The 19,521-nt window shown below is 52.4% G+C and overlaps 1 protein-coding gene across 4 annotated transcripts in view; it reads right to left on the reverse strand.

The window, feature by feature from the left end:
- The window catches only part of PDE9A (phosphodiesterase 9A), an 87,169-nt gene that overhangs the window by 20,332 nt on the left and 47,316 nt on the right, over positions 1-19,521 (reverse strand). For all 4 annotated transcript variants that reach the window (XM_070407134.1, XM_070407132.1, XM_070407131.1 and 1 more), the window contains 3 exons: positions 14,808-14,862; positions 13,503-13,573; positions 5,317-5,401 (listed from right to left, as the gene is read on the reverse strand). In XM_070407134.1, the coding sequence (XP_070263235.1) occupies positions 5,317-5,401; positions 13,503-13,573; positions 14,808-14,862 (211 nt within the window). The remainder of the gene's footprint in view (positions 1-5,316; positions 5,402-13,502; positions 13,574-14,807; positions 14,863-19,521) is intronic.

Genomic DNA, 19,521 nt, shown 5'->3' on the forward strand with positions numbered 1-19,521 from the left:
GCTATCAATCCGGTCCCCAAGACGACTTCAGGATGCCCCCAATTTTCCCATCACATACGTGCTGACAGGTGGATCTGCTACCTGGCTCGGTCTTCGTCATTACTCAATGTCAAGGCGTCCCACAAAAGAACAGAAGGAAAGGAGCCAGGTGTGTTCTGGATAGAAAGCCACCCTCCGGTATCGGGGAGAGTGTGCTGGCCCGTGGGGTCGTACCCGGGGCTGGACGTGGAGGGCCACTCCAGGAGATCTGGCCGCTCCGTGGCCCCCTCCCCACCTGGGGACCTTAACTTTCTTGTATGTGAACGTGCTCTCCATCCTCCCGCTGATGGGGAGCACAAGGGGGTGGGGGTGTCTGCACCCCTCTGTCTGAGATTCTCAGGCTGGTGGGCAGCAGCAGCTCGTGCGGTTTGTGGGAGAGCCATTGACAGCCGTACAGTAAGAGCCATGAAGACATGCACACCCTTTCAGCTCGAATGTCTACTCTGGGGGATTCACCTTAAGAGAAGAATTAGGCACAAGCAAACAGCTCTGTGCACAAAGGTATTCATCGCCGCGTTATCTGTTGGTGTAAAAAACACCGAACCGAACGAGAAGTGACTTAAATGGCCCCAAATGGGAACTGATTGAAGCCATTTTGGTACGGTGTGATCTTTAAGATAAATGAGGAAGCGATGTGAGGTGAGGAAAGTTTGGGTGAAAAGAGAAGCGTCGCCCACAGCACGTACTGAACCGGAGTGCGGAAGTACTCTACCAGGCGCGAGCAAACACGCTCACGGTGGGTGGACAGCCAGCCGGCGGTGTGCCCTCTGGAAGAAGGGGTGAGCCACGTGTGGGTTAAATCTGACCTATTTCTCTCTCACAATGCCGTGTGTGAAAAAATTAAACATAGTATTTCTTAGTTGTTTTTTCAAAACTAGATGTTTATATGCAAAAAACCCCCTAAACAAACAAATAAACAAAAATGCTTATGGGAAATCAGTGTCCGCATGTGAATTGGGGGCCTTGTGGCTGCTGTCATTTTGGCAATTCACCCCCACATCAGGTTAGTCTGATGGCTTTACAAGGAGGCTGTGCTGCTTGCAAACTCAGGATAATCAAGCTATTTTCTTTCTGAAAAAGGAGCCCTCGGTACTATTTTCTTGGCATGCTGCTACTCCTTCCCTCAACTCTATGCTAATAGGAGCAATCAGAGTTGCTGTGACAGTTTCCTGCGTGAAGCGGGTGTAACAAAAGAGTAACAAAGTGAACCAATAGAAGGTCCCAACCACATGATTTCCATGTCACCACGCGAAGGAGAAATGCCATTTGCACATTCCTGAGCAGCGCTGAACTTGGTCTGTGAACTTCAGAAAAGAGATAACGTTATTATGACCTTTTTTCTGCTTTTACCCCCTTTCGTATAAATACCCACGCACGTGCCATGTAGGTGAGTCGTGTGCATTTGCCAGGAGGGCTGTGGCAAGAGGGCTGGACAGCTGGAATCCAGCCGCTTCCCTGAAAATCCCAGCATTGGGTGCCTGGCAACTTGTGCCAGGGCCTCTCCACCTTGCCAGGCGGCCCTGCCTGCTCCCTCTGCACCCAGTTGCCATGGGAACCAGCATCCTCCAGCTGATAGAGCAGCTGGCATGATGCCTTTCCTTTTCATTCTATTTGGAGCGTGTTTTTCTTTTCATTTCCTGGGCTCTCAGCCTCCACTCCCCTGGGGCTCACACCACTGGTCAAGGCCATTTGTTGGAGATGCAGTTGAGATTACAGACCCCAGAGCCCTCAGATGCCACTCATGTTCCTGCAGCCCTCCCCCGCCCCGAGTCAACCAGCAAGCTCCACCCTGTGGCCTAAATTCCAGCAGGCCACTGGACCTCTTCCCTCGTGGGGGAAAAAAGAGAAACCCCAAGGTGTGTGTCTCCAGGGTGGGCGGCCTACTCTGGGGGTGTCTGTGAGCCTGCCCTGGCTCACAGTAGTGACCGGGCTGCTGTCTGCTGCTCCCTGAGAGGAAAAGGAGGCCTGGTGCGTGCAGACCTGGCCCCGAGGCCCTGTCAGGGGTGCTGTGTGGGTGGACCTGGGTCGGCACTTCAGGCTCATTAGCCTTTGGTTCGTGGGGACAGAGTGGGGCTCGCCCAGCAGGTGCCTTTGTCCTCTCCGCGCCACCCCCCCCAGAGAGGCAGGGCAGGGTGGACAGCATGGGAAGAGCTACTCAGAGGTGCAGTTTCTCCCCCAGCACCGCAGGGGGGTCCCACTTAGCAGGCCGAGTCCCAGGGACGCTGAAATGACACCCCTGCTGATAAAAATGGAACCCTGCCGCCAACAGGGGCAGGAGAGAGCGCCAGCCACGGCCTGTTCCACTCCTCCGTCTGTTTCCCATAAAGAAAAGGGAAGGCTGTTCTCTCTGGCACAGAAGGGGCTGTGAGCTCCTGGGCCCGGCCTGGCGGGTGGGGGTTGGGGGGCGATGCTGCTGAGGACTGACCTGAGCCCAGGACACGGACTCTTTGTTCTAAGTGTGTGGTGACATTTGAGATCCGCCCCCTGCCCCCACCTGTCTTTGACGGAGGAGTCACTTTTACCCCCTCTTGTCTCTCGCCTCTGTGGGCTGCTGTGAAACTGTCTGTTGAGAATATCGGCTTTGGAGCCCAGGACGCTGGACGTCTTCTCTTTGGATTATGGAGCTGTGAGTTCTAGAATGTGCTTCCCTGGGGGGCGGTGCCTTACTGGGGTGAGCCCCAGCGCTCACCACACCTCAGCTCAGCCCGCCTGCCCCAGAGCGGGGCCTGCAGGTGACATCTTGTCTCTGGGCCCCAGGCTGGCTTCCTCTCACAGGCTCTGAAATCAGGTGTGTTTTCCCCCTGTGGTGTGTGGTGGGTTGAGTTGTATCCCCGAAAGGTCACGTGTTAAAGTCCTAGCTCGGGGACCATGTGCCTTCATTTGGACACAGGGTTGTTACCGACGTGCTCAGCTAACACGGCCAATGGGAGCAGGGTGGGCTGTAATTCACTAGGACTGGAGTCCTTTTAAAAAGGGAACACGACACAGTTATGCACCCAGGGAAGGCTGCCATGTGAAGACAGAGATGGGAGTAATGTCACTACAGCCCAGGGAACCCCGAGGATTGCCAGCACCGCCAGGGCTGGGAGAGGCCTGGGACAGAGCCTGCAGGGGAGCGTGGCCGTACTGACACCTTGATGCCAGACCTCTGGCCTCTAGAACTACGACAGGATACATTTCTATTGTGTTAAGCCCTCAGTTTGTGGTATTTTGTTATAGCAGCCACAGGAAACTCATACAACTTGGACAACATCCTGTTCTTTCTCCTGCAATCTGACCCGCAGGACTGCGCAGGCCAGAAAGCCCACCATGAGCGGCACACCCTTCCTGTCCCGCCTCACTTCTACCGAGGGCGGGAGGTGGAGGAACGAGGGTGCCTGGGCCGTGGCAGGGGCGAGACCCGCGAGGCTGGGCTCAGGACCTGCCCTGGCGCTTTGAGCAGGTGGCATTAGGTCATGGGAGAAGGGACAAGAGGCCGCAGATGTCTAGTGCTCTGTGGGCTCCGCGGACAAAGCTGTTTGTGGGTGAGTGATGCCCACAGAGGTGGGAACACACCCTCTGGGCAGGGGCTTCTTCCGCCCACTGTACAGACCAGGGGCAGAAGCAGAGCCAGAGACCAGAACTCGAGCTGAGTCCTCTTCCCTCCGATGCTGCTGGGTGACTGGAAAGGCCACCTGTGCTGGACCCACATCCCCTTCCAAGGTGACCTGCTCCACCTGGCCCTGGGTAGAGGGCAGCTGTGCCAGGTGGCACCACACTGGGCTACCGTCTGAGGCCAGTCAGAGAGGGGATGGGGCTAAGCATAACCAACAGGGCCTGGGCAATTGGGCAGTAGGACTGGCCACAGGATGGAGGTCTGGCGTGTGGCGGCTGGGGCACTCGGACAGCCGGAGGGCTAGGCTGAGCCATGGAAGTCCTGAGCCAGGGTGACACCGTGACAAGGGTCAGGTCAGGTCTGAGCGTCCTTCAGTTGCCACACCAGGTCCCAGCCCTGGGGGCCCAGCCCTGAGCAACTCCAGGACTGTTACTTGTCACACGGAGGACGCCTCCTGTCCCCTAAGGAGCTCCCACTATGGGGAGGCGCGGATGAATTATTCTGTTTCCTGTGGTCACAAACTCCTCTGCCCTGACTCCCCAAATGGGATGAGACACCCTGAAATCCAAATGACCTGCACATCAGCAGGACATAAAGGTGACCTGGTCCCTGTAGGACACATGCCAACAGGGCTCTGAGCTGTCAGGCTACTCCCAAGCCCACCCGAGGCCGCCAGCCCCGCCAGACTCTGATGGACTGAGCACGACAATCCGGGATCCCTTCACCTCCTGCCCCTGGACGACCCTTTAACACAGCCCCCTCCCCTCTGCTAAGCAGGCTGCACTCAGCGTTTTAAAACAGGGAAAGACTTCCAAACCGTCAGGTGACTCTGTAAGAAGCTGGCGCACGGGCAGGGCTGCCCTTGGGTGCGTTAGTCCCCATGAAACCCCGCCAGGCCCTCCTGGAACCTCCGCAGCACTTAGCTGTATGGTGGCTGGGGGTGCAGCCACGGTATCACCACGCGGTCTCCAGGGTGGGAACTCGGGGCGGGAAGAGAATCCAGCAGAGCAGGCTGGTCCCTGGGAGCAGAGCCCTCCACAGCCCACCCAGTAAGTGCTAAATGCTCGAGCATCTCTGCCCTAAACATGAGCATCTGCCGTGACTACGGTTCCGGGAGAGGGTCCTATTGTACGAAAAACCCACTTTCGAGGGGGCGTAACGAAGACTGGGGTCTTTGCTCACAAATTTCGGCTCCACAGGGGCACGTGGGGATGGACCCCATGTTTGGCAGGACACGGGACTCTGAGCCCAGGACAGCTGGGGGCCATTCTCCCTGACCCATCGCTCTGCACTACGGGGACGTCCGCCCAGGAGTGACCTCTGGGGCACCAGGACATTGTCCCCTGTAGGCCAAGAGCCTTTTCTTCTTATTTGTTCCCGTTCTTAAAACACTAGAGCTAACTTCTTTCAATCTGGTAAGTTAATCCTAACACTGATCTGGAGGCTTATGCCCCTGGATGCGCACTCAGCCTCCAGCCCCGCTGCCACCAGCGCTCTTTTTTGAGCAGAAAGCGCTGCGGTTGAAGAGCAAATCCCACCAGGAGCAGGGCTGCCTCCAACAGCCAGAGCTGGATCTGGCGCCCCAGCTGTGCTTTTGGGAAAGCGAAGACCAGAGGCTCCCTGCCTTCGCCCATTCAGAGCACCCCGCCCGCTGTTCACCCAGCACCCAGCGCAGACCTTACCTGTTGCTTCTGGCTGCCAGTTCCTCCCTCATCTTTTTGATGTCACTCTTGCATTTCTCAATCTCCACCACTTTCAGTCCTTCCACTGGTGACAAAGAGAAACAAGGGGGTTACCATGGATACACAGAGAGGCTCTTGCAAGGCTGCTCAGTGGGGGCTGCCGCCTGACTCAGCGCAGTGGTTCCCACTCCTGCTCAGGCTGCCGCTGTTCAGGTCGGTCCCGCCGCCTACACTCGGCTCAGCCACAACTGACTCTAAGACTGTAGGCCTATCCCGTGGCCAAGTGTGGGCCGTCCCCTTCATGTGTGGGTTTCTAGAGGATGAAGTCCTTCTCCCTGCTCCCTGAATCTTGACTTTTCTTGCACCCACTTCTAGTTTCTCTCTCCAGACCCCTAAGCATGAGTTGAGCACATAGGACAAAGAAGTCTCTTATCCAAAAGAAAAGAAAGTGGGGTGGGGGGGTGGGGGGTACTGCCCCAGGGCATTAAAATGCAATGGGGCTCAATGGGCAAGACCACAGCCTTCCCAGCAAGGGTTCACATTTCATTAAGGTTAAAGCTTTGCACTTAAGGTCCTCCCCGGAGCAGTTCACCAGGAGGGCCGGAAACGGGTGAGAAATGAACAGGCAGCGTTCAGGATGGGCAGGCCTGGGCGGGATGGCATTGCTGGAGTCCCCTGGCAGAGGTGAGCCCGAAAAGCCAGGATGCAGTTTTCATCTAAGAGTGAGCTGGGGCAGCCCAGCCGGCGTGGCTCAGTGGTTGAGTGTTGACCTATGAACCAGGAGGTCAAGGCACATGCGCGGGTTGCGGGCTTGATCCTTGGTGGGGGCTGTGCAGGAAGCAGCCGATCAGTGATTCTCTCTCATCATTGATGTTCTCTCTCTCTCTCTCTCTCTCTCTCTCTCTCTCTCTCTCTCTCTCTCTCTCGCTTTGTCTCTGAAATAAAAAAGTGAGCTGGGGCTTAGGCCTCCAAGCCCGCGTTCAACATCCAGCCGTTCACTCCGGCTTTGAAGAGGCTTTTAGATTAGAGTCGGTTACATGAAATGAAAAGACTTTGTAATCACACCTCAATTTTTATGCAAAACGCCGCGGCCACAGACTCTCTGTCCCCCTTTTCATCAAGAGCAGCTCTGGATGTGGCTAAGAGTCAAGCGCTGTGATTTCCGAGGAAACAAAGGCGCTCCGCCTTCGCAGTCCCTCCCTCCCCCAGGAAGTGCTGGGCTCTAGAGCGCGCGTTGGGGGCCTCTCCAAGGGCGATGCCAGGGCAGCCGGGCTGGGACCATCACCTCCCTGGGCAGGCTTTCCAAAGATGCCCAGGCTCGGGGGCCAGATGGGGGCAAGGCTGTGTGAAAACACTGCTTCCTTCTGCCCGACGTGACCGGGATCTGGAGGACCTGATACTCAAATCTGGTCCTGGTGCCTTGCTTCTGGGCCACGCCTGGGACTCTCCTGGGACTCTCTCCCGCCTCAACCAGGACATGGGACCGAAGTCGGGGGCCTTAAATGCCAGTGGTTGGAACCAGCGAGGTGGCCGGCCGAGGCCAGATGGGCTGCCGTGGGGCAAGTAGGAACCTGGCGTGGGCTGTGTTTCTGCTCACTCACTAAGCGCACACACCCTTCCTCGTGGCTCGGGGTGTTCTTAGCTCTTCCTTGCATCACAGGGCCGGTTAGGAAGTCAGTGAAAGCCACGGGACCTCTTCCAAGAAAAGACACATCAGTACACACCCTCACCGTTTGCACTTGGACAGGGGCGCTGTGGGGAGGAGATGAGCCTGCGTGTAGAGCCCGCGGGGGAGCTGCGCCCGGCCAGCCAGGGACCATGGTTACACTCATTATGCTTCAACCATCGTTTTATACAAAATAACAGGTGGTAATTGTGGAAACCAGGAAATACGGAGCATCTCAAAAAATATTTTAAAATCTATCTACGGTCTTACTGGGGCAAAAAACAACCCATTTCATATTAAACATATTGGCGTGTACCCTCCCATGCATGTCTCCCCCTCCCCCTTAGCCCCCTTGTGTTCTAACTATCTATCTACTCTTCATTTTAAAAAGACAAACTTAGGACCATGCTACGTGTTCTGTTTTCTTTTTTTTTTTTTAAATATATTTTATTGATTTCTCACAGAGAGGAAGGGAGAGGGATAGAGAGTTAGAAACATCGATGAGAGAGAAACATCGATCAGCTGCCTCCTGCACATCTCCCACTGGGGATGTGCCCGCAACCCAGGTACATGCCCTTGACCGGAATCGAACCTGGGACCCTTCAGTCCGCAGGCCGACGCTCCATCCACCGAGCCAAACCGGTTTTGGCCGTGTTCTGTTTTCTCACTTGCTTTTCTCCCATCATCAATAGCAGCCACCTCCCAGCATCCATATGGGAGTGGACGCAGATCAGAGTCCCTGGTCATGGATTGGGGGTGATGTTAAAGTTAAGCCTCTTGGGCCACACAGTATAATATCACCCCTTTGAATCCCACCGATTCATGGCAATTACCTTGACGAAGAAAGAGCCTGGTTGCCACGGAAATTGATAGTGAGTCACAAGATGGCACAAGTCGTGCATTAATCAATGGAAGAGAACAACATCATCTCAGCCTCCCCGCCCCCCATGCTCAGATTAAAGAGCTGAACGTGGGCTGAGATGGTCACAGAGCGCGAGGCAGGCCATGCACCAGCACACCGGGGGCCTGGCTCCCAGTCCTTCCCGATACCAGGCTGCCTTTGGGAGATTGCACAGCCCGCCTCCTGGGCCCCTCCCAGCCCGGCCTGCCCCTGCCTGGGGAGGGAGAAGGCCCCTCGAGGAGCTGGGGCCTCCCCCGTGAAGAGTCCTACACAGACTTGGGGGAGACTCCAGTTGAGATTGCACAGCAGTTTCATACATGCGGCCCCACTCATCCATCTCGAACTTTAAACACAGGTGGGCACAGACCAGAAACTCAAACTAAAGCAGAGGTGCCCAGCACCCCCAGCACTCGGCTTATTCTCCCTCATCAGGCCCGGCCGGGCAGGCGGATTCATAGCAGGAGCACACCTGGACCCCTGGCTGTCCTCCTGCGGACTGTAGATGTGCTCCGTTGGGAGGTCACAGGCCACTGTGAGAGAGAACCTTTAAGGATGATGTTCTAAGAGGGACCCTGGCTTTGGGGACTCAGCAGGCAGGAGCAGAATGGGACCCGGAGGCAGCTCTGCTCCACGCGGGCCCCTCCCAGAGCTTGTGGAAGAAGCCCGTGTGTGTGTGTGTGTGTGTGTGTGTGTGAGTGTGTGTGTGTGTGTGTGTGAGTGTGTGTGTGAGTGTGTGTGTGTGTGTGTGTGTGAGTGTGTGTGTGAGTGTGTGTGTGTGTGAGTGTGTGAGTGTGTGTGTCTGTGAGTGTGTGTGTGTGTGCGTGTGTGTGTGAGTGTGTGTGTGAGTGTGTGTCTGTGCGTGTGTGTGTGTGTGTGTGAGTGTGTGTGTGTGTGAGTGTGTGTGTGTGTGTGAGTGTGTGTGTGTGAGTGTGTGTGTGTGTGTGAGTGTGTGTATGAGTGTGTGTGTGAGTGTGTGTGTCTGTGCGTGTGTGTGTCCCTTCAGCTGCAGAGCTGGTTAAAGCTGTTTAAAGCCATGTGAGCCGTTTCAACACTTCCTCCAAGGACTTTGGCAAAGAATTCACATAAAGCACATTTCCCGACTGACAAGGAGAAAAGCAAGGTTGGTTTCAGCTTCGAGTCTCCTCGATTGTTTGCATGACCCTCGGGGCCGGCTCTCCCTGTGGTTAGGTTTTAGTCCAGGCCCTGGGCACAGGCTGCCCTGCGCCCATCCTCAGGGACCCTGGCGCAGGGACCCCCCTGCACAGCGGCCAGTGGCCAGTAAACAAGGAAGGAAGTGAAACCCTTGAGATGCTTCATCGCTGACCAGGAAGTGAGCGAGGACCTGGGTGTCCTTTGTTTACAAAATAATCTCTAAGTGGAGAGGGACCCCAGACTCCTTGAGGAAGGCAAACATTTCACATGAAAAGGAAGAAAAGCTCTTAAAGCGAATTAAGGAAATGGGGAAATTTACATTTGATTCAGAAGAACGATATGTTTGGAAGGTGGAAAAAAAAAAAGCAGGAAATTCCATTGAAAACAAGTCAAACAATGTAATGTTGCCTACAGATGGCCGGTGCTGGCTGGCCGCCTGCTCGAACTCCAGAAGCAGAAAACAGCTCACAATGACCAGAGAAAGTGTGTGTGCACGTGACCACAGTGCGTGGATGGGTGTGTGTCTGTGCATGTTTATACGTGTCTCTGTGTTTACAAGTATGTGCATGCGGGGGGGTGGTTATGCATGTGAGTGCATGTGGGTATGTCTCAGTGTCTTTATATGTGCATGTGTGCATGTGTGTGTGTGAGTCTATACCTGGCCTGGGCCCAGTAGAGTGGTAGCAGTCAGTTCCTGGCAGCCTTCCCAGTCCAGCGCCCTGGCCAGCTTGTCCGGCAGATGGCTGGGTCAGGACTGCCCTTCTGAGTAGCGGGATGACCTTTTCCCCAAGTGATCAGCATGGGAGGTCCAGCTGCAGGACCCCTCTCCTCAAAGGCCTCCCCTTCCCCTTCCAGGGTACCTGCCCCGTCCTTGGGGTGAGGCACTGCTCTCTCCGGAGGCTCTGTGGAACGCATACCCCCTGGGGATTGGTGCAGGCACGTCCCTGCCACTCTGTGCTGATGCAGAGGCTGCTGGAGGCTGGGAAGGTGGCAGCCAGAAGCACCAGGAGAGGGCCAGCCCAAAGCCAGGTGAAGTTCAAGGAGGTCGAGAGCCCTTCTGAGTCGTGGCCACGTTCCTGATGGGAGGCGGGCAGCCAGGAGATGGGGAAGCCGGGGGCTGGTGGGAGCAGAGGCTCCAAAGTGTGGCTGTGGGGACCCACTGCCAAACCCACAATTCTTAGACCATTTCCCATCTCCCTCCCTACTCCTGAGAGGGCGGCTTCCTCCATCCCATTCCTGCACCCTGGGTCTTGGTCCTGGAAATTAGCACAGCCAGTAAAAACCCCAGTAATTTCGACCTAGGCAGCGAGCCTGAGCTTGGAGGGCGGAGGCGTGATGCCTCTTACAAGCCATCATGTGAATTTGTAGGGTTTCTGTGGTTTACCCAAGGTCCCTGCAGGGAGATGCCTTCCTGCCAACGAGCAAGCCGGTTCTGGAGAATTCCGGGCCTCAGACAGGCCAGGGAAGAAGGTCCTATGGGCTGCGTCCTTTAATGGTCCTTCATTCACATGGCACTTGAAGGCAAAATAAAAACTCTTCTTGGCCTGATCGTCATCTCAACCGCCAGACGCCGGAAGCCACCCAAGTTGAGGTCAACATAGATCTCTGCAGGGGTTTTCAAAATTCCTTCATGGCCTCTTCGACTTGCCTGTTTGCCTGGTGGTGGGCGGTGGGCGCTGGAGCTGGCTTCTGTGTGGGGAGGGGGAGATGGGCGAGGGCAGGAGGAAGTGGGAGGAGCTGGAGGGCAGGAGGCTGAGCAGGCGGCACCGCTGTCCTGGACATTGGCATGCCTGGTGGTGACCGGCTTTCCCCTCTGTCAATGTAGACGGGGACTCAGCAGTGAACGTTCATTTTCTGTGTTCTTTGGCTGAACCCCTTCCCATGTTTGGAAATGCCAAATGCTCACTGCAGTGGCTCACATCCCAAAGATGTGCTCACATCCTAAATCCTGGGACATGTGAATGGGACCTTATTTAGAAAAAGGTTCTTGGCAGAGTCCTCCAGGTGAGGTCATTTTGGATTAGGGTGGGTCTTAAATCCAAAGACAGGTGTCTGTGTAAGAGACAGGCAGAGGGGACGTGAGCCACAGAGACAACACAGGAGGGAGAGGCCCTGTGAAGATAGTTTGGAGTGATGTGGCCACAAGCCAAGGCTGGCTGGCAGCCACCGGAAGCCAGAAGAGGCCTGGAACAGATTCTTCCTCAGCTTTTAGAAGGAACCGACCCTGAAGACGCCTTGGTTTTGGACTCTGGCCTCCGGAACTGTGGAGGATTCTCTTTTTGTGGTTTAAGCCTCCCAGTTTGTGGTACTTTGTCACGGCAGCCACGTTGTCTGGCCTCTCTTGCAGCAAGGGTGTGGGCACAAGGCCCTCTGTCCAGAATTTGAACCTGTAGCCAGTACTTGGAGAAGCAGCCTGATGTCTGCAGCAGTGCCCATGGGGCAGGTACCATACTTATGCGGTTCTGACACGCAGCTCAGCATCCTCACGGAGTCAGCTATGCTGAGATTCCGGGCACCCTTCTTGCTGCAGAGCCCGGCCCTATTCCTGGGCCCTCCTGGTGACCATGGGAGCTCTCCCAAATCCTTTTATCCTTTTGAAAAAGCGCCTTTTCTCCTGGCTGGTGTGGATCAGTGGTTACAGCGTTGGCCCGAAGACTGCAGGATCTCGGGTTTGATCCTTGGTCAAGGGCATGAACCTGGATTGCAGGTTCAATCCCCGGCCCGGTCAGGGCACGATGCATGCAGGAGGCAACCAATCGATATGTCTCTCTCACATCAATGTTTCTCTCTCTCTGCCCCCCTCCCTCCCTTCCACTTTCTCTAAAAATATCTTCTTATGAGAATTTGAAAGAAAAGAAAGAAAAAAACCCTTTTCTGTTCAATGCAGCCACAACCGGTGGCTGCCGGCAGCCTGCTTCCTAACCTACATTCTCAGGCCCCCTTGTGGGCGCCCAGCCAGGAGTGGAGGAAGGTGACATGTCACAGAAGGGCAGGCGGCAGGCGGCGAGAGCAGCCCCGCCAGGAGCCTGGTGCTGGTCCCAGGCTTATTTACTTTTCTAATTTGCTGAGCGCATTTGAGCAAATCACTCATCTCTTTGTGGCTCTTCAATGGGGAAAAATAAAACTGCTCTGAAGCTCCCATGGTGAAAAGGATTTCAAACGTGTCATTGCCCTTTGAGAAGTATGACTGTGCGAATCACGTTTCACGTGACTCAGGCGAATTGGCTTTTACATGCTCCTCAATTTCCTTTCCCCAAAACACCCAAGCAATTCTCGCAAGGTAATGAAAGGTGCCATCCCGCCGAGACCCGCCAGTATGAATCAGCCGGGTGGTGTCCGGGAAGCCGCAACCCCGCTGGCTTCAGGTCGGGGTTTGCTTAGTCATCCTCGAGGCGAATAGATAAGGTGCCTTGAATCCCTGCCCTTTGCCTTGACATTGACCAAGAGCCTTCCTTTGAGTTGGGAGTTGGATGGGCCGCGTGGGGCTCCAGCACAGCTCCTTACTCACCGAGGAGGACACACAGACCGCGCCACTTGAGGCTGCTTTCCTCCAGAATTCTAGCCGTGTGGCCACCGGCTCAAGACGGGAACCACCCTCCTTGCTCACCAGCAGGGTTCCTGCTTTCCTTGCGGTGACCGGGAACCGAGAGGTAACAGCAGTGGACACACGCCCCCCAAACTGTGACACCACGGAGTGTGGGTCCACGTGACCTCAGTTACTTGGAGGAGACCCACAAGGTATTCACAGAAGCTCCTGTCCAGAGAGGCGTGGTCGAGGCTTCCCGATCTCACCCTGTGCTCCGAGGGCATGGCAACACGTGACCGTGCACTCGTTACTTTTATTTAATTTTATTTTTAAAAATATATTTTATTGATTTTTTTACAGAGAGGAAGGGAGAGGGATAGAGAGTTAGAAACATCGATCAGCCCTAACCGGTTTGGCTCAGTGGATAGAGCATCAGCCTGCGGACTGAAGGGTCCCAGGTTTGACTCCGGTCAAGGGCATGTACCTTGGATCCCCAGTAGGGGGTGTGCAGGAGGCAGCTGATCGATGTTACTCTCTCATTGATGTTTCTAACTCTCTATCCCTCTCCCTTCCTCTCTGTAAAAAAATCAATAAAATTATTTTTTTTTAAAAAAAGAAACATCGATCAGCTGCCTCCTGCACACTCCCCACTGGGGATGTGCCCGCAACCAAGGTACACGCCCTTGACCAGAATCGAACCTCAGACCCTTCAGTCCGCAGGCCGATGCTCTATCCACTGAGCCAAACCGGTTAGTGCTGTACTTGTTATTTTTAAAACTCGCGGGTTAGTCCCTGCGCTAGCCTTTGCTAACATGACATTTAGGCATTTCACAGAGAAAAGACCCCACGCTTCCCTGCACCTCCCTCCCCTGGTTTATGAGGTTAAGTTAACCAGAGGTCAAAGGACACATAAGCGAAAGGAAAACCGAAGCTGCACTCACATTCCACACGTTTCTCTAGCACTGCCAAGTGATTTGCGACTTCAGCTTTGAGTTCGTTGATTTTAAATGCTCTAGGAATGAAAAAAAAAAAGAAGCCATAAGCCATACGTCTTTCAGTTAAAATGGGCTCAGCAAACAGCTGCTGGATCACGGGCAGGGGGAGGTGTGTGAGTGGGCAGGTGAGGGGGGGGCACCAAGATGCCAGGAGTTGCTTTTAAGGAAGTAGCACTGTCGGGGGTGCAGGGGAGGAAAGAGAGACGCTCTCAGACTCTCTGGAGGTGTATTTCCCAAGTGGGACCACAGCAGCCCCTGCCAGAGGGGATGTTTCCTTCCATGCCTGGGAGTGAGCCCGTGCCCCGAGGGGCGCTCTGCTCTCAGCTGGATGCCCCTCCTCCCCCGGGCACACACCACCTCAGGGCACTGGGTGCCCTCTCCAGGCTCCAACCCAGTCAATAAGACAATTCTTGGGCTTCAGGAAAGTACCAGCCAGCCCAGCCAGAGTGGCTGAGTGGTTGAGCGTCGATCTATGAACCAGGAGGTCACTCGATTCCTGGTCTGGTCGGGGCACAGGCCCAGGTTTCGGGCTCGATCCCCAGTAGGGGGCGTGCAGGAGGCAGCAGATCGATGATTCTCATTATTGATGTTTCTCTCTCTCCCTCTCTGAAATCAATAAAAATATATTAAAAAAAAAGAGAGAGTACCACCCATATGGCCTCTCTCCATTTGAACTCCCCTGGGCGGTGAGATACCACAGTGACCAGAACGGGAGGACAGCTCAGAATGAAACGGTCAGTAATATTTTTATTACTGATTTCAGAGAGGAAGGGAGAGGGAGAGAGAGAGAGAGAGAAACATCAATGATGAGAGAGAATCATTGATCAGCTGCCTCTTGCACGCCCCCTACTGGGTATCAAGCCCACAACCCGGGCATGTGCCCTTGACCAGAATCCAACCCGGGACCCTTCAGTCCACAGGCTGATGCTCTATCCACTGAGCCAACCAGCTAGGGCAGAAGGCCCATGTTAAAAATGGTCTCAGTGCTTGTAGCCGGAACTCCGAGTCCCAGCAGAGCCCGTCGAGAAAAATCTCGGCAACATGGACCCTCATTCTAACAGCGCCCACCTCACACGGTCTGGGACATAAGGTCTTTGCTGTGTTTCCTGGACCCCACCCCCTGGGCTGAGTACAGAAGTCGCTGCTCTGCGAAGGCAGCTCCTCCAGGCAGGAGTCTGCGGCTGAGCCGGGCTCCCCCCGCTGCTGAGAACACGCACACGGCTCCGGAGGACACGGCTCTGAAGTCTGTACCTCGAGAACTGCTCTGCCACCTGGGTCAGCACGCTCTGGATTAACTCTTCTTTCTCTGCAGAGCGAAAAAGAAAGACAGATGGAAAAAGGAAAGGGGTGCAGGTCCGCCCGGCCTGACCCACCTGCTCTGGGCACCTGGCACCGATGCCGCGGCGAGGAGCTGTCCGCCTTACCTGGATGGAAGCTCTGACACCTGGCAGCACCCAGGACTGCTCTGTCCACCTCCAAATGCACTTTCCCCCTGGACTGCTCCAGGCCACTAACCTGCCTTTTAATGTCTCTCAGCAGAGGGGCCCTCCCATCCCAGGAACCGGCTATAAAAGCAGGCGGGACTGGGTCTCTGACTAGGGGATATTTTCACAGAGTTCCCTGGTTCATTTTATGAGGGCAATTACCATGACAGAGCGGGTTCAAGGCATATTTCCAGTGCAAAACACGGTGTTCTTTTCTCGGGGCAGGCCCCGAGAGCGGAAGCAGGCGAAACCTGTCCCTTTGTTGCCTGGCACGCAAAACAGGCTGGGCGGCTGGATGACAAGGCCCAGGCCCAGGCTGAACTTGACCTGCCTGGTTTCCTGTTTCCTGCCTGGCCCATGCTGGGTACCTCGCGGGAAGGTGTAGATGCCCACAGACCTGTCTCTCCCAGCAGTCTATGCTTGTGGACGGGGAGCGATCGCTTCTTGGCTGCAGCTGCCCATCAGTTCACGCCCCTAAACACTGAGAGCCTACGCGAGGCTTAGTGAGACTCTGCGCCTAACCCTTCACCAAAATCAAAAGAATCCTGCCAAGCAAACCAAAAATCCCAATAATCGCCCGGCTGGCGTGGCTCAGTGGTTGAGCTCCAACCTTGAACCAGGAGGTCACGGTTTGATTCCTGGTCAGGGCACATGCCGGGGTTGCGGGCTTGATCCCCGGTAGGGGGCGTGCAGGAGGCAGCCGATCCGTGATTCTCTCTCATCATGGATGTTTCTCTCTGCCTCTCCCTCTCCCTTCTTCTCTAAAAAAACCCAAAAAACATCCCAATAATCCAATTGGGCAATGGGGTTCTGAAGCTGGAAATATCAGATGCTCTGACCTCGTGTCTCCATTTCTAGGAAATACTCATGTCTGTGCACAGAGCTGGCCGCCAGTGCTGTTTCACATGGTGGGAGCTGTAACCGCCTGTATGTCTATTGAATGGACATTGAATAAATGACATGTCCATACTCTGGAATCCTATTCTGTTATTAGAAATAATATCTTGGAAAATGTTCATGTCTATTGTTAAAGCAAAAAAAAAAAAAAAAAAAGGATTGTAAAACAGTATGATCCCATATTTGGAGATATTGGGAGGATACAGTTTCAAATAATAATGGTAGTTATTTTTTGGTTGTAAGACTTTATGTAAATTTTATTTTCTTATTTTTGCTTCTCTGTATCTTATACATTTAGGTAATATGCATGTTTATTTCATTTAAAAAATTAAAAAAACGAATCAATCTAAATTAACCTAATGAAAGGGTAGACCAAGAGACCAAAGGTTCCCTCTGGTGTAAGTATTCTATGTCTTGATGCGAAGAAGAAAAATGACGTTTTGATATGTTTCTGGAAACTATAAGAGTGAAAATGTCAACCAGGAAACTTTCATAGAGCTGTGTGTTGAGCTGCTGCCCGATCCAAGGCCCTACACTTGTGGGGGGCTCACACCCACCAGGGGACAAAATTGGCGACTCCATCGATGGGAACCACCAGTGTGAAGGCTTCACAGGCCTCCTTGGTGAATCAGCAGGACTGCCGATCACTTATCCTGAAATCTTTGGCAAAAGTAATATATCACTCATGTAACCTCCAAGAGTTAATGATCTCAAAGTCTTGAGATAAATTTAGAAGGCCATCAAACAATTGACATTTATAGACTGCTCCACCTAACAGTAGTGGGACATGCGTTCTTTTCAGGTGCCTACCAAGATAGACCACATCCTGGACCGTAAGGAAAAACCTCAACAAACGTAAAAGAACGAACACCACAGAGCGTATGTTCTCTGGCCACAAGAGAATCAAGCTAGAAACCAGGAACAGAAATATAGTGGGGAAGCCTCCAAACACTTGGAAACCAAACAGCACACATCTAAGTAACCCATGGACCAAAGAGGAAGTCTCTGGAGAAATTAAAAAAAGGCATCAAACCAAATGAAAATGAAAATATAGCACAGCGAAAGGTAGCTGTGAGACATAGCGAGGACAATGCATAAAGGACATTTATAGCACCCAATGCTTACATTAGAAAAGAGGAAAAGTCTGCATTCAATAATCTAAGAGCCCCCAAAAAAGCAAAGCAAAATAAATCCACAACAATAGCAGAAGGAAGGAAGGAAATAATAAAGAGCAGAAATCGATTAGACGGAAACCGGAAAAACAGTGTAGAACATCAATGAAAGGAAGAGCTGGTTATTTAAAAATATCAGTAAATTGACCAACTTTGAGGAAGACGGACAGAGACACACAGAGAAGACATAGATCACCAAAATCAGAACGAGAAAGGGAAGATCACTCCAGACCCTCCAGGCATCAGAAGGATTATGAGGGAACACTACGAACAACTTCATACACACACATTTGACACCGCAGGTGGCAATGGACCAATTCCTAGAAAAGCATGAACCACCACACTCATCCAACATGAAATAGGTAATCTGAACAGCCAGTCACTATTGAGGAAATTAAATTTCTAATTGAAACCCCCCAAGAAATTATCAGGTACAGATGGTTTCACATATATTTACATATATGACCAATGACCACATACTTCACCAAACATTTGAAGAAGAAGAATTAAGACAAATCTAAACAACTTCTTCCAGAAAACAGAAAAGGAGGGAACACGTCCGGATTCATTTTATGAAGCTAGTATTAACTTGATACCAAATCCAGACAAAGACAACCAAAAAAGATAATACAGACCCATATCCCTCATGAATACCAATGTAAAAGCCCTTTAACTAGCAAATAGAATTCAGCAATATATAAAAATAATTATACATCGAGATTAAGCGGGGTTTATTTCAGGGATGCAAGGCTGGTTTAACATTTAAAAAAATCAATGTAATCAACTATATTAATAGGCTAAAGAAGAAAAAATTATACAATCCTATCAATTCATAAAAAGCACTTGAGGAAATTCAACATCTGTTCATGATAAAACCCTCAGGAAAACAGAAAAAGAGGGGAACTTCTTCAAGTTGATAAAAAAAATCTGCAAGAAACCTATAGCTAACACTATACTTAATGGCGAAAGACCAAATGCTTTTTCCTGAGGTTGTGACAAAGCAAGGATGTCTCTCACTGCTCTCGCTCAGCACAGTGCTGGCAGTGCCAGCTGGCGCAACAAGGCAAGACAAGGAAGTAAAAGGCATGCATATCAGAGAGGAAGAAATATAACCGTCCCTGTTTGCTGATGACACAATTGTCTACATAGAAAATTCCACGGGATCTATAAAAAACCCTCTTAGGACTAACAAGTGAGTTCAGCAAGGTCACAGGATACAAGATATACACACGCAATCAGTTGTATTTACATATATGACCAATGACCACATACACACTGAAATGAAATCACAAGGCCACTTACAAACACTTCAAGAACCTTAGGTGCAGATATAACAAAGCATATGCAGAAGATGTATGCTGGAAACCACAAAATATCCAGGAAAGAAATCACAGAAGATATAAATAAATGAGACCTACCTGGAAGCTTCAACATAGTAAAGATGTCAATTCTCCCCAAATTGACAGACAGGTTTAACACAATGTCTATCAAAACCTCAGCAGGATTTTATTTTTGTAGAAATAGACAAGATTTTCTAACATTTATATGGAAATAAAAAGGAACTAGAATAGCTAAAACAATTTAGAAAAAGGAGATAAAATGAGAGGAATTGCCAATCTAATTTTAGGACCTAATATACAGCTACAATAATCAAGACGGTGTAATATTGGGAAAGATACTGAGGGACAGACACAGAGGTCAATGGAGCAGAACAGATAACCCAGAATCATAGCCACACAAATATGCACAACTGATTCTGATGGGTGTCACAGTGGAAGGGACTTGGGTGTGGCTCTAAGAGGGGAGTGTGAGGGACCCTGTGGGATGGGACATACTGTGTCTGGACTGTGTCAGTGTCAACAGCCCGATTGTGGTATCTCACTGTAGCTTGCAAAGATGTGATCATTGTGGGAAAACGAGTAAAGGCTACATGGGCTCTGTTCGTATTTTTTCTTATAATTGTGTGCATCTTTAATTACGTTAAAACGAGAGGCCTGGGGCACGAATTCATGCACCAGTAGGGTCCCTTGGTCTGGCCTGTGGGATCAGGCTGAAGCCGACTCTTTGACATCCCCCGAGGGATCCCAGATTGCGAGATTGTGCAGGCCAGGCTGAAGGACTCCACTAGTACATGATCAGGGACAGGGAGAGACGCCGGAGGTTGGCCAGCTGGGGAGGGACCATTGAAGTGCTCAGTCCCTATCGGCTGGACCCCAGCAGCAAGCTAACCTACCGGTCAGAGCGTCTGCCCCCTGGTGGTCAGGGCACGTCATAGCGACTGGTCGACCGGTTGACTGTCCTGTGATGATCAGCGCACATCATAGCGAGCAGTTGAGCAGCTTTAGCATATCATTAGCATATTACGCTTTGACTGGTTGAACAGCCAAAAAGATGACCGGACACTTAGCATAT

Source organism: Myotis yumanensis, unplaced genomic scaffold (assembly GCF_028538775.1).
Source record: "Myotis yumanensis isolate MYYU_CA2020_CCGP unplaced genomic scaffold, mMyoYum1.0.hap1 SCAF_2, whole genome shotgun sequence".
Classification (NCBI taxonomy): domain Eukaryota; kingdom Metazoa; phylum Chordata; class Mammalia; order Chiroptera; family Vespertilionidae; genus Myotis; species Myotis yumanensis.